Genomic DNA, 13,922 nt, shown 5'->3' with positions numbered 1-13,922 from the left:
CTGCAAGACGCCGGGCGTCGACCCTGATCCAGGGTGTGTCTACCGTAGATGACGGTGCGCAGTTATACATCCTCGTCAACGGCATGACGAGGGAGGAAGTTGGCGACGTCTGCCTCGAGGCTATGCCTGCAGTAGATGATTTTCTTGAGTTGGACAAGATGTCCTTCGGAACGCTTGGCGGAGCCTTGAAAGCAGGCAATTTAGCCGAGGTGATCGTTATACGACCTAACGAGGAGATTAAATCGTCGTCGCTTCTCAATGAAGCTGTCCTGGAAGCCACTAACAGGGTTCTAAACCCACGAAGTGGATCGTCGATCCTAGGGAATCCCTTGAATCCGTACTATCCTTTGGCAAAGAACTCAAGACGTCGTCTCCAACGACCCGCCGCCGATCCTACATCCGGACAGAGGTATGCGTCAGGAGATTGGCCTGGTTCCAGAAATCAAATACTGCGTAACACGCCAATGGCCTGTTCAAACAGCAGTGAGACATCATTGTCGCCTTTTTCTGTGCGAAGCACAACTCAGGAATGGTGCTTTAGAGCAAGTCTCCCAATTTAACACCAACGTTTTTTGTCCGGAAACCGAACAGCAAGTAACGTATCGTTCAACCTTACAATAAGCTGAATGATGCCATCATTCCGGATCAGACTCCAATTCCTAGAAAGGATATTCCCTAGAACACTATGCTTGGCTGAATAAAGTACAGCGTACTCGACTTGGTCGATGGTTGTAACAATTTCCCATGAAAGCGAGTGATATTCCGCTGACAGCGAGCGGGATGCGCCGGGAGTGGCTGGTGATGCCCAAGGGCTGTCAAATGCACCGACAACATCTAATCGTCTTGTGACGCATTTGTTCAGGCCCTATCGGGCGTATGCACAAACATACATTGACGATATCTTCGTCCACAGTCGTGCGGAGCACGGGAGGACAGATGTGGAATACCACATCGTTCATTTGAGAGCGGTGCTTGAGTGCATGCACACCAAAAGGCGGTATTTTAATACCTATAAAAGCATTTTCGGCGCGGAAAAATTCCCTTTTAAGGGTGTTTCATTGAAAAGCGCGGCCTTCAAGCGATCCCACTAAGGTCAAGGCCATTGTGGACAGGCTGGATCAAAAAAACCAAAAGGACTTAAGCTAGTGGATTGGCCTCGTCAACTACTTGCCACATATAGCACGAATTATGCGGAAATGGCACGGTCATTGTTCAATCTTTTTAAGAAGAAAAAGGAATGGTGCTGGGATACCGAGCATCGGGGTGCATTTGAAAAGATCAAAAACAACCTCCTTCATGAACCAATACTGGCGTTGCCAGACCCCGATCGTCCTTGTAGTGTCGTCTGTATCACTTCGAACATTGCCATCGGCTGCTCGCGGACACCGAGGGCGAGATCGGATGAGTGCGATCGCGTTCAAATCTCTCCAGCTTAAGGCTACAAAGAGGAACCACCTAGTCCACGACGAGGAATTACTCGCGATGAAGTATGCTCTTGCCAAGTTTAGGGTTCACCAGCTTGGCTCAGAGCCGTTTGTGATCTACACAGATCATGCTTCATTATGCACTGCGACTCAATCGCCTCACCTCTCGCAGAGGATGACCAGGTGGCTCTCAATCCTTGCGGAATGAAACTTTGAGGTGAAGTATAATACAGGAAAGTAGATGCTTTCGCTGATGAGCTGTCACGCCGACCGGACTATGAGCTTACTCATATCACGAAGGAGACGCTGTCAGTGACGGATTTGATCCACGCCGCATACGCGGGTGATAGTATGTGTACAGCGCTGCTACAGGCTTTCAAGTGCAAGGAGTTTGGAAACACGGACAAAAAATTGTCGGTGCGTTTGCGCGCAAGGTCACACCGATATTCGTAACAAGTTGCTGTATTGTAGCACCGATTCGACGGATCCGCCACGAATTGTGATTCCTCGCGATGAAAAATAGAAATATCGTATCTCTATGAGACCCACGACACCTCACTTAGTGGCCATCTCGGTCATGAGAAGACGTACAGCTTGGTGAGTTGTCACTACCAGAAAGCCAAGCTGTACAAATGGACGAGCACATGTGATGCGCACGTGTGTGACGTGTCAGAGGTTGAAGTCCTCTCCGAATGCGGCGGCGCCGCTAGTCAGTTTATCGGTATCCTTTGGGTGTTGACAGTCCATAAGATGCACTATATGTTTGGCCTGCCGAAGGACTTGGCGGGCAACTCGGGTGTTGTGGTCTTTGTGGACCGTTTGAGCAGGAATGGCTCATCTTGCGGTAGTGCCGGACACATCAGCGGTGTGGGTACAGCGACATTGTATATCGATCGAGATTTTAGACAACATGGAATCCCGAAATCAATTGTCTCTGATAGAGACCCGCCTTTCACTGGAAAGTTTTGATCTACAATCCTCAGGATGCTGGGCACCAAGTTGACTATGTCAACAGCGGGCCATCTGCAGACCGATAGTCAAGCTGAGCGCGTATAGCTGTCGTTGAAGACGTTCTTCGCAGCGTCTGCGCAGAGACATCGAAGCGCTGGGCGACATTCTGCCACTCGTAGCATTTGCTCTGAACAATGCAGTCACTTTATGTACCGGCTACACGCCGTCCTACGTGAACGAGCTTTTTCATCCTCCCGTCCCGCTGACGCCACCATCTCATAGCTCAGGGCTTGGTGGGGGAGGAATTGCCGAGCGGCTAGCTGATGTCAGCGTTCGTAAAGAAGTCGATGACTTCAAGTCTACCGGAATGAGTGTACTACGCACGTTTGCGATGCGGTGGCTGAAAGCCAAGACATACAGAAAGAATATGCAGACGGAAGAAGCAGAAGAAACGTTGATAACTTTGAGATCGGAGACCTGGCATTACTACGCTAGAAAACTTCCTACACGTGCAGTCTCTGCTGTCTTTAAGACAAAACTTCGTTCACATTTGTATGGACCTTTTAAGGTGGTGACCAGGCGAGGCCTTGCGTATACGCTAAACCTTCCGAGAAGGATGCGCACCCACTCGTTGTTTTCTGTTGGCCGTACCGGAATCCGGCACGAGTGAACGCGGATGCGTTGGCGCCGAGGCGGTACCCAAAGGCGCTCGGCCACCCAGAAGCTGAATTCTGATTCTGAGCACGGAGTGCAGCAACTTCTGTTTCTAACGACACAACCGCTCCACCGTTGCACTAAGCGACGTACTCATCTGCTCAACGGCTAGGAGCCGCTCCGACTGAGCGGGATAATCATCAACGTGAGGCGGTCGGCGCACAAAGAGCTTCAGGCTCTCGATGTTTTCCGCATAACGGTTGGCGACCTCGGAAAGATGCTCGGCGAAATGTCGATGAGACGGACTATGTTAATTAACGCTCGAAGATCATCGTATTCACCGGACGGCGATCGACCAAGTCGTCATCGCCCGCCCCACTCTTTCTCGAGGAGAATGATGTCGTCTACTTTCTCGTGGAATGTCTTATGGGTCGACGTCGCCGACAGGGTGAAGTGGTAGAGATACTCAAAATCCGAAAACTCGTGAGAGTTTGAGGTGCCACTTCGGAAACACTATCCAGACGTCGTAAACGCTTATGATCAGAAGAATCATGGTCATAGACGCACCGGAGCGTGATAATAGATTTCATGTGTCGCAGGGCGACAATACGCAGGAAGGCGGCGTTGCACCTTGACGAGAATAGCCCGCATTGCGAATACAGGAGCACCTATTTTTTGAGCTTAAAGTCAAACGCGTTATCAGTCCATTGATCGTTTTATGTAGTGGCCGGGGACCGACTACGTAGACGTGTAACGATCGAGTGATCGCGTCTTTCGCTTCAGTAGCGGGATCCGCCGAGGAGAAGCCGTACTCCACGCAAGGTCTAAGACCGAACGTGGATACGAGCGCAAGAGAGTCGCCTTGTGAGCAGCTTCCAATTGCTGCTCCTGTGCCTCGTCGAAACGTTTGGTAATGACATTACTTCCCCGGTAAGCCGAGAGGTTGTCGAACGGACACGGTGTCCGTAAGGTTCGAGCTCGGCTCACGTCGCACCGTTGGCGCATCTCATCCTCCTCGGCGAGAAAAATCGTCGCCCGGAGCGTGCGCGATGTGTTGCGCTCGGTTGTCGAGGGGTTGAGATAAGCTTCCCGCGAAGCCACGAACGTACTGTCCGGAGATGCACTCTGTGTAGAAGAAGAAGGGCTTGGACCGCGGGCGCCCTCGGAACCAGCTAGACTGGTTTTTTTGCGTACCATAGACAGAGGGTTCATTGAGAGAAGAATGTTGACGGATGTTTTTAAGACATAACGGTGTCTCAGACAGGCGAACCTCGTATGAGGCGTCAGTTAATCTGAATTCTGGATGTTCACAACTTTGCTGGGGGAGAGTGTAACGGGGTTACACGTACCCTTGTATGAGAAGGCGAGGCACACAAGATGGTGTAGCCGTACATAGGTGTGTAATACACAATTTAGTGTATTCACACAGTGGTGTAGCTACACCATAACAAGAAGCCAGCACGTGGCATGATTGCCACTATTAATGCATATCAAATAGGTTATACTGTATTTACTACGAAAACCTCAGTTTTTATATTGGCGGCTATGCCGCAACTCAAACATATAAATGCAGTTTCGATTCTGGGTATAACAGCTTCTTTACCTTGGTTAAAGTTTTAAGTACTTGGAGGTAGCGGATTGCGATCCGCTACACTCGTCCTGGTTCTTGTAAAGACGTAAGGTCGGTTGCCTTAGCTTACCTTTCTCTAAGCATAGAGCTCTCGATCATTTCGAATTAGCGACCAAATAAAGCAAACGCATCGTTTTGCTAGGCGGTCCGTGCATACATTTACAAGATGACCGCGACACGACCGGACATCGTTTTTGCGGTGGATGATGTTTTGTGCTTCATGGAAAACCTTCAACCAAACCCCGAGACCGCGTTGAAGCATGTCTTATGCAATGAACAAGGAGTCTTGTCGCGCGACATCTGTTCTAAGCCTGGTGATAAAGCAAACTTTTGCGGCTACTCTTACGCAGAGTTGGCTGGTGATCGCTTCGACTGCAAATCAACTTCTGTCTGTACGTTTCTGCATGTAAGCGCACCTGTAAGGGAAGCAAGAGATAGTCGAATGTGTCGCATCAATCAGAAACGGCGGAGACCTGAATGTAGTTAGATTCACCGTCTACTTTGCCCAATTCTGTCGGCGACAGGCAAGTCAGACCTGAGCTTGTGATCCTCGAAGACAGTCCGTCGAGCATTAAGATGACCAAGATTTGCGGAACATGGATGCGGCAGCCACATTGAGATCAGTCGCCATATTCGAAACGATCCCAGTGTAATAAGTAAGTCTCAAGTACTGCGAGACTTCCTTGATGTTAATCGGCATCATGACAATGATTCTACCAGCACTGCGTCGCAAGGGCTTCACGACGGCGGTCGAACCCGGCGTGTGTCCGTTGATAATGCCATCCATATGTAGGCGAGTAGATTAATTAGAGAAGTGCAGGTTGTTGGCAATTGCTAGATCCAGACTAGATAATTTAAGTCAATCAGTCACATTAAAACTATTATATATCCATAAAAATGTCTCCGCTTCGGTGTGCCTTTCCAACCGGTTACTTTTCCCTTTGCTCCGTCCAGCTTCTACGATGCCCAAGATGCGTGGTAATTATTGGGCTTGATTGCTTGTATCGATCAGCTTTTCAACTAGATAACATTTTTGGTCGTCTGTGATACTTCAACAATCGATAGTATGAGAAGTATGTCAAGGCGGCCAAGTGCAAATACTGTAATATTGTGACAAATACATGACGATACAATTGAACGGAAATTACATCACATCAATTGCTTGAATGTTATCAAATTTCTAAGCTAAATTATGAAAAAAGACAACAATCTCTAGATCGTTTCCGATTCTTTTTTATTTGAAGGCCTGAATCTACTTACTGGCTCATCTTCCATGAGATAGTCATGATGACTTTGACGATTGTCAAAACGCCATAACAAACCTACGATCAACACTTATTTCCATATTACCCTGACCATTGCCGGACTAATTCTATTCCAGGTACTGAACCAATAAAGATATTATGTCAAACAAATCGCAAGTCACACATCAGTGCTGAAGTGCGAGAAGATATAACTTAGTCTGATGCTTAATCTGGTTAAACAAAATATCGTTGCTCCTTTTTGTAGCCTCACTTCCAGCCTCAAGCTGCATGAGCAGTTTCTCAGTTTCCTTCATTTGAGCTTTAGTGCCCTCTGTCAGGAAATCGCTAAGTGCCGATTGAAAAAACCGTACTTCGACAATCAGCTGCAAAAATAAAGGCAATCACAAAACGCGATTTCAGCATTAAAGACAAGTGCAGCAGCGTAGAAAAACGTACCTGACATAGTGTCCACTCCAAATTGCCGGGACCTTGTAAACTAAGTGCCGACGCCTGAAGAAATTCAGCTAATGCTGCGACTAAAGGGTCAGTGACGGTGCGGATATAGTCCCAGCATTGAGGGTAACATCCTATGCTCATTTCGATCTCACTCCGCAGCGTAATAAGCTGCAAGAGAACGTTAAATACGTACTGTCGTGGATCTGAGGGTATCGCTGTTGTATGCATAGGATTAGATCCTGAGGACTGCACCGTTGATAAAGTTGACATGCCAAGGCTACCAGTGCGGCTAGTGTGAGAACTGTGTCTGCCACTGTTGTGAGACTGTAATGGTTCCTCTGCCGCTCCAGTTTGAAGAATTTTCTTCAGCGGAGTAACGTGAGAGGATGAGTAAATGTCCATGCACTTTGTTTCTACACTCAGCACCACGTTGAAAAGAGCTCGTGTTCCGAAAGTAGCTGCTCGGCCATACTTTGACAAACTCTTTCCAGCATCTTCATCAAAATTTCCATGCTTCAGCTGTGCTACCCACCCGTCGACAATGCGAAGACATTTCTCTCGAAACTCGATGCAGTTTGCAACGATAACTAGCAAAATACACGCTTGTGCCCCAATCTGGGCGCCGTTAGCCGTACTATGAGTGTAGTTTCCATCTTGATCTGAAAGTGTGACTTCTGCAAGAAACGAAGCTACCACTTTTTCGAGAAATTCAGACAACATTTCGCGCAAGTGCTCTTCTAGAGCGTGAAAAACTTCTGAACGAAATTGAACGTCTACGTCTAGATCTTCAGACTTCGCAATAGTAACAAGTTTATCAGTGCATGAACTGGTTTGCTTTGTGATGTCCAACACATCCAACAACACGTGCCCGATGTTCTTCCAAATGCTTTCCCATCGCTGTAGAATATCTGCAGCGAAAGTTTTAAACACAAGAGGCTGATGCAGTAAAATCTTGGACTCAGAAGAAATTCGAGATGCATTTTTGATTGCGCTGGACGCCTGTTGAGCTTCCAAGACCAGACGCTGCACCTTTGTTCGCGAGCCCGTTACCATCAGCGGGTTATGACTGATTGCGTTGGGAGCTGCGATGGACATCTCGCTTGAATATGATGGAAGCACCATCACTATCGGCTCAAAATACTCTGCAAGCAACCCTGATTGCGCAGACTGACATTCTTGCTTCAAAAAGTCGAGTACAACTGTCGTGCGGAATTTCGTACAGAAAGTTTTGCTGAGTTGCTTAATGTTCGCGTTAAGCATAGCAGCATTAGGGCACTCGCATAGACTTCGAATTTGACGAAAGACTTCTGACAATAACTTAAGACGCTTTGCTGAAGGTGGTAATATATAGCGTTCCAGCAGTTCAGTATACCTCGACAGTATATTCCATGCTTTTTGTTGAACACTTTCAGCTTCAAAAGAAGTTATGTTGTTACTGATTACTGCCATTTCACCTGTCGGGGACCTTAAAAGCTCACAAATGAAGCTCCATAATCCGTTGTAAAAACGAGCCAGGCCAGCGACGCATTCATTGATAATGTTCTCACAATAAGAAGAAAGATGATGCGTTAATGCCATGCATTGGCTAGTGTCTTCAGCTTCGATTTCCGCTAGCTTGCGCTCCAGATACTCAAACTGTTTTGTGATACATATTAATATGGGTTTTTTTACCAGTCCCAATGCAGTCAACACATTGATTGTGTGTTTCTGACAGGTAAAAGCAACGGATAAGCTAGAATTTGTATAGACAATTGTTGATAAAAATGACTGCAGCTCACCTGATCCGCTGCCGTAGCGGTCATATCCTCAAATTTTTGAAGCAACTCTGTATTAGCGGTAGCTGCAATGTCATGACCGGCCGTGACTACGCGCTTTAGTGGCAGGGCAAGGCTTGCCAGCTTTGCGCTCTGGTGTTTCAGTCTTGTGTATTCCAACGCCAGCGTGTCATAATCCTGAAGTAGCAGATTTACCTTCATCTTGCTCGTCAACTCCAAAATGGGTCGCATGCGTGTCAGCACCACAAGTGTGTGGCGAATTTGTCGCATCTTTCTCGCACGTTGTAGCATGACCGTTAAGGAGGCGTCCGTAACGCGGTGGAGATTGTGCGTGTCTGTTATCAGTGCTTTAGTGTCTTGATGGTGCAAACTGATGTCTGCAGCCAATGTGCGAACGGCCTCATGGCAGCTTAGATATTGGTCAAAATGCGCACTCACGAGAGCTTTGAGTTGCGCTGTCTTATCACTTGTCGTTTTGCTCAGCGCAGCTAGCGTCGTTTGTAGCTCTAGAAAGGTCGTGTTCTGGTGGCAAACCCCAATTAGGTAGAAAACTATCAAATTTTGCACTTTTGACTCACCGCGTGCGTAACAGCCAAGTATCGTGCAGCATCAAACGTAGAAGAAGACAAATCTATCTCGGCCTGGCAGTGTATTCTTGCTGCTTGCGTCTTAATTGGAGTGTCTGTCATGGCGTCGTTTCGCGATCCGAAAGACTGTAGAGAATCGATTGCGAGCGAAAGATACAAATTATTTTAGCTATTCATTCCATCTATTTCTACTGTTTAGAGCATAAACTGCTGATACATGTTGTTGTCTGTTTCTTCGTGAAAGACATAGGCCAACTGATCAAGAAACGTTTGAAAGCGAACCAAATCGTTCTCAGAGACCTGGAAGCCCACAAGTACCCGCCCAACGTCGGCGCCATGGTTTCGATAATGGAAAAGGCTGATATTCCAAGTCGGTTGTAAGGCCTCTAAAAACGTTGCTAGAGCACGAGGGCGATCCGGAAACTCAAAGCGATACAGTCGCTCATTCTTCACCCCACCACGAGCTCTACCGCCAGCCAAGTATCGCGTGTGTACTTTCGCCAGCTCATTGTTGGACAGGTCCAGAACCTGGAAAGTATCTCCGCGGAACGACATCTCGTCCTTCAAAGTTTGAATAGCAGCTTCTGCGTGATCAGCGGTTGGCGAGTGAAACGACAAATGCACGCGAGCTTTCTGGGTATTAGCATAACGATAGCTAAACTCGGTGATGCGGACACCCGCCGTGTCAAGTCGGTGGTTAAGCCGCAGGAAAGCACCTGGACTCTCATTGATCTCCACAGCAAGTAAGCTCTCATGTGAATCTGCACGTTCCGACACAAAGCGAAGACGTGCAAAGTCGATATTGGCACCAGATGTGACTGCAACAAATTGACAGCCTGAGAGGCCTCGTGTCTTGGCGTACTGCGTCATTCCAGCAATTGACAAGACACCAGCCGGCTCCAGAATGGCACGCGTATCGTTAAATCCCGCCTTAATCGCAGCGCAGATTTCGTCCGTCGAAACCGTCACCATTTCGTCTACGTACGCGGAGCATACGCGAAATGTCTCGGCTCCTACCTTTTTAACCGCCGCGCCATCCGCAAAGAGTCCAACGTGATCTAATTCAACCACTTTTCCAGCTTGGAGCGATTTTGTCATACCCGCGGCATCAGCTGCTTCGACACCAATCACCTTTACACTCGGTCGGATCTGTTTGACCCAAGCCGCGATACCAGCAAGCATACCACCTCCTCCTGACGCTACAAAGATGGCGTCCAACTTTTCACCATTTCCGCTTGTCTGCTGAAGGATCTCCATGCCAATTGTACCCTGACCAGCAATGACGTATGGGTCGTCGAAAGGTAAAATCAGCGTTAGTTTCTCCTGTTCCACCAATCTGTGGGCCTCAAGGGCTGCGTCATCGAATGTCTTTCCAAACAAAATGATGTCTACCAACTCTTGACCGTGTTGGCGCACAGCATTCACCTTGATATCAGGCGTGGCCAAAGGCATGACGACCTTGGCACGGATCCCAAGCTTGCGAGCTGATAGTGCCACGCCTTGCGCATGATTACCAGCCGAGCAGCATACACAGCCCACAGCTCTTTCCTTTTCAGAAAGACTGGCCATTTTGTTGTAGGCACCTCGAATCTTGAAGCTGAATACTGGCTGCAGGTCTTCGCGCTTAAGCAACACGTGGTTTTGTAGCGCATGAGTCAACACCGGTGCTTTCTGCAACGGAGTTTCTTCTGCCACGTCGTACACGCGCGACTCCAGAATCATACGACGGTAATTAGGTAGTGAATGGACCGAAAGGCGGCGCACGGCATTGCTGACGTGCGCGGGAGGCACAGCAAAGTTTAATTTCATAGTTGCCGGCTAAAGTTTAATGACAGGTCACAATTTTGTTAGTCTCTTCTTGAAAATTCACAGTAATAATTCAGCTGATAATGTTATTGAAATGATGAAATGATATTATTCCATTTTATTAGCTTATTCGTTGACTTCATGGTGAGAAACAAGCCGTTGTGAACATTGTTTGCGACATAATTGCGAAGGCTCGGGATCGCCAAAAAGTGTGAGCAGATAAGAGCGGAAGGAAGAACAAGCAACTGTGCATGGTCAACGATATTGCATTGCTTATTACGGCAACTTTGCTAGTGGATGCAGTGTTTAACCACTTTCCGAACGTCTATTGGACCGTTCAAAGTAGTAAAGTATAATGATAATGCCTTCACGTGCCCACATCCTACATTTAGACTAACATCGTACACAGACAGATGCATGGCGTAAAAAATCATTATATCAAAATAACTGTTCCTGAGGTAAGCAGTGACAAAATCCATTTCGCAAGTGTCTTGACTTCTAAAACATCTGAAAGGTCCATGATCCTATAATGAGCAATACAAGCACATGCCATACAAGGCAGCATCAATCTTCATGGATATACTCTTCCGAACGTCCACATCACAGTAAGTTTTCATGTTCACATATAGTGTGATAGTCTTTGCGGCAATTAAGCTCCGTACAAGCGTCAACCACGTTTAAGGTCAGCATGATCTGCGTGAAGAGTGCTGCAGGAGTGGCGCAACACACGAAAGTCGATGTTGGAAATCAATCTGATGGTTTTACCCATGTGATCGTTGGTTGGTTTAGGAGATGCAGTTTGTCTATCAGAATCGCGTAAAGTTGATATATCCTTCAATAATTGTCTGAGGCGATCACAAGAAAAACCATCTCCTGCAGAAATCCGATGATCGCTAAAATGAAAGTCGCGATTGACACTAAGCGCAAGCCGCGCGTCAAGGCCAAACGCAGCGCAACGTTTGATGGAACGAAAGTCGACAACTGAGTGCAGAGAGTGAATTGAAATATTTGGCTTACCAGTGGTTGAAAATACTACACTGTACGGGCAAGAAGTCGGATGCTTACTAGCCAAGGGCTTGCCAGGGGGCAGTTCACTTTTACGTGCTTTTGACCATGGGAAAACGATTAAGTGAATGGGAGAAGTGAGGACGCTAAGACGACATTTCGGTGGCGAAGATACTGCCAGTACAGGAAATTTAATACGATCTGATTGAATTCATTCGTGTCATTCTAAACCGTTGTACTATACACGCTACTGGTGTGCCTTTTCTCCCGCGTTATTGAACAATTTGGTAGCCCCGTCGTGCACAATTAGAAAAAAACAAGCACAAGTGAGTCTCATGTACCGTGTTGGCATCACCGAATTAACGGAATTAGAAACGGCGATGGCAGCTGTTTTGATCCTATATCAGAGCCACTCTGTCAGATTCTAGCGACAGTACTTAGAGCTTCAAAGATGTGGTACACGGAATCATAGAATTAAAGTCAAGGACAGTAAGGTGGTTTGACAATCGTTTGGTGCGATTGTTTATTGTTCTTCTTAGAATAGCACTACTGATGCCGTGGATCATGTTGCAACACCATCGTGAACCTCGAAATCGGCAAATAAATGAAGTTTAGCATACCTGGGGGGAAGGTTGAGTTTGTCTCGGTAGGCGTTGACAAAATTTGCGAATCTTTTGAGCTGATTATTGTACCATGCGCTGAATTCTTCCCCCGATAAAACTTTTGCCTGTTCTTTACCCATGTAGTACAGCGCTGTGCCATACACAAATGGCGACAGGTTCTTTTCGACTAAAGCTTCACCGGAAAGGCCCTCTTGTGATAATTGCGAGATTGTCTCTTCGAGAATTTTTTCAGCATTTAAACAGGATAGGCTATCCAGTTTTTGCAAACCTTCTTCCCAAAATTTTATCCCAGCCGAAAGAGATGCAGGAGGTTGTATACTCTTCATCCACTCGTTTTGCTTCTCTAGGAGGCTGAGAAGGTTCTTTGTTTCTGGATTTCTTTCCCAGTGTGTGAGAGAAAGTTTCAGTTGGACTGCTATATCGTGGTCGTGCTCCAGCCGGGACTTTACCTCGAGAGGATGAAAACCTAACATAAGCGCGTGGAGGGCTCCTTCCGTTTCCATTATATTTGCGAATACATTGTTTTTAAGGTGGAGTAACGTCTTGAATGATGTACTGTGCACCAACTTCATGGCTTTGATGCCCCTTGAAAACAGTGCACCGAGTTTCGACATCTCCGTCTCCATTCGTTCTTCATTTGCTTTGATCTTGCCACCGCTTGAACGAAGCAAGCGACTGCCGTGGATCTCCCACTGAGTAACACTGCCCCGCTTTGACTCTATTTTTTGAAGCTGGGATTTACGTGTCGGTTCCGAAATTGCGTCATTACTAGTGTCACTGGCGAGGAAAAGAAGGAGTAGATACTGACAGCTGCGCATGATTGCTATTCGTTGAGCTCAATGAATTCCTTGAAGGCGGCTACAAAGCAAATATGAGAATGCAATACTCGTAAAGGTCTTGATCGGCAGACAGGCGCGACTATTGATCTTCGAGATAATGTTCTAGTGATGATCGAAGAGACGATGACGACGCTGTTGATTCGTATGGAAACAGGATCTCGGGTCTGTTATCGCTCCGAAATGTTATCAAGGTTCTGCATAAACCGTGTTGTAAACGCTGAACTAGCACAGAGTGCGAATCTCAAGTGCTTAAATTAGATGATTTGATGCGACTATCGACAGCGAAGGTGAGAGTGTATTGCCAAGCAGTTTGACATCCTGATTTGAGAAGGCAAGCACAGCGCTTGCTCCCTTGATGTTTACCAGCTTCTGTGTTGAGATAAGGATAGCATAGTGAGCTAAAATAGAGAGCTGAGCTTCTTGGCCTTTTGCTGTTCTCATTGATCTAGAAGTTTGGATGAAGCAATCCTGAGATAGTTTCCAGATGGTGGTAGCTTTGATAGTATGTTGAATTTAGCTGTAAAACAGAGTATATTCGAATGAGTTCGAATGACAGGCCAATAATGAAAACAAGTCATCTAAATTATCTCAGATAAAGTAGCACTGTCAAAATTTACGAAGTACGGAAATCGGAAATCGACTGATGCTAACGCCAAGGTACATTTCTGGAAACGGTAGTAATCTTCAACATAAACACTTGCGACCAGGTTTTACAATTTTCAGAAATAGTGCAGATAACCATCTCTTTAGGGACCCTCGTGTTAAAATATAATTATAACTGATAAATACCTGTAACTTATAAACCTGATTTATGATGGGAACGAACCTACTCCCACGCTATTGTGGTTGCAAAAATCTCTTGTTGGGGCTTAGCCACTTAACAATATTTTTCTAAATAATCAGGATATGATGCTGAGGACTTCGATCG

At 46.7% G+C, this 13,922-nt stretch overlaps 5 protein-coding genes across 5 annotated transcripts; 1 reads left to right on the top strand and 4 right to left on the bottom strand.

The window, feature by feature from the left end:
• Window positions 1–6,088: 6,088 nt before the first annotated feature.
• On the bottom strand, window positions 6,089–8,823 carry PHALS_03854 (Sec5 subunit of exocyst complex; the record flags this gene model as incomplete). The annotated part of the gene is made up of 4 exons (XM_024718148.1): window positions 6,089–6,286; window positions 6,360–8,066; window positions 8,138–8,656; window positions 8,713–8,823. The coding sequence occupies 4 exons, from the start codon at window positions 8,821–8,823 to the stop codon at window positions 6,089–6,091; spliced, it is 2,535 nt and encodes an 844-aa protein (XP_024583575.1).
• Window positions 8,824–8,916: 93 nt separating this feature from the next.
• Window positions 8,917–10,443, bottom strand: PHALS_03853 (threonine ammonia-biosynthetic; the record flags this gene model as incomplete). The annotated part of the gene is made up of 1 exon (XM_024718147.1): window positions 8,917–10,443. One exon carries the CDS (start codon window positions 10,441–10,443, stop codon window positions 8,917–8,919), a length of 1,527 nt encoding a protein of 508 aa, XP_024583574.1.
• Window positions 10,444–10,940: 497 nt separating this feature from the next.
• PHALS_03852 (uncharacterized protein) lies at window positions 10,941–11,417 on the top strand (the record flags this gene model as incomplete). Its single annotated transcript, XM_024718145.1, has 3 exons — window positions 10,941–10,985; window positions 11,042–11,132; window positions 11,317–11,417. 3 exons carry the CDS (start codon window positions 10,941–10,943, stop codon window positions 11,415–11,417), a joined length of 237 nt encoding a protein of 78 aa, XP_024583573.1.
• Window positions 11,418–12,094: 677 nt separating this feature from the next.
• Window positions 12,095–12,973, bottom strand: PHALS_03851 (RxLR-like protein; the record flags this gene model as incomplete). The annotated part of the gene is made up of 1 exon (XM_024718144.1): window positions 12,095–12,973. The coding sequence occupies one exon, from the start codon at window positions 12,971–12,973 to the stop codon at window positions 12,095–12,097; it is 879 nt and encodes a 292-aa protein (XP_024583572.1).
• Window positions 12,973–13,512, bottom strand: PHALS_14970 (uncharacterized protein). Its single transcript, XM_024718143.2, has one exon. It carries the CDS (start codon window positions 13,433–13,435, stop codon window positions 13,244–13,246), a length of 192 nt encoding a protein of 63 aa, XP_024583571.1. The 5' UTR covers window positions 13,436–13,512; the 3' UTR covers window positions 12,973–13,243.
• Between the last annotated feature and the right edge of the window lie 410 nt (window positions 13,513–13,922).

The sequence above is a fragment of the Plasmopara halstedii genome, assembly GCF_900000015.1.
Source record: "Plasmopara halstedii genome assembly, contig: Scaffold_2386, whole genome shotgun sequence".
NCBI lineage: Eukaryota > Oomycota > Peronosporomycetes > Peronosporales > Peronosporaceae > Plasmopara > Plasmopara halstedii.
The sequence above is the reverse complement of the archived record's forward strand: the minus strand, read 5'-3'. Positions and strand labels throughout refer to the sequence as shown.

Coding starts and splice junctions, on each gene's coding strand:
- PHALS_14970 (XM_024718143.2), bottom strand. CDS start 13,435: ATGAGAACAGCAAAAGGCCAAGAAGCTCAGCTCTCTATTTTAGCTCAC.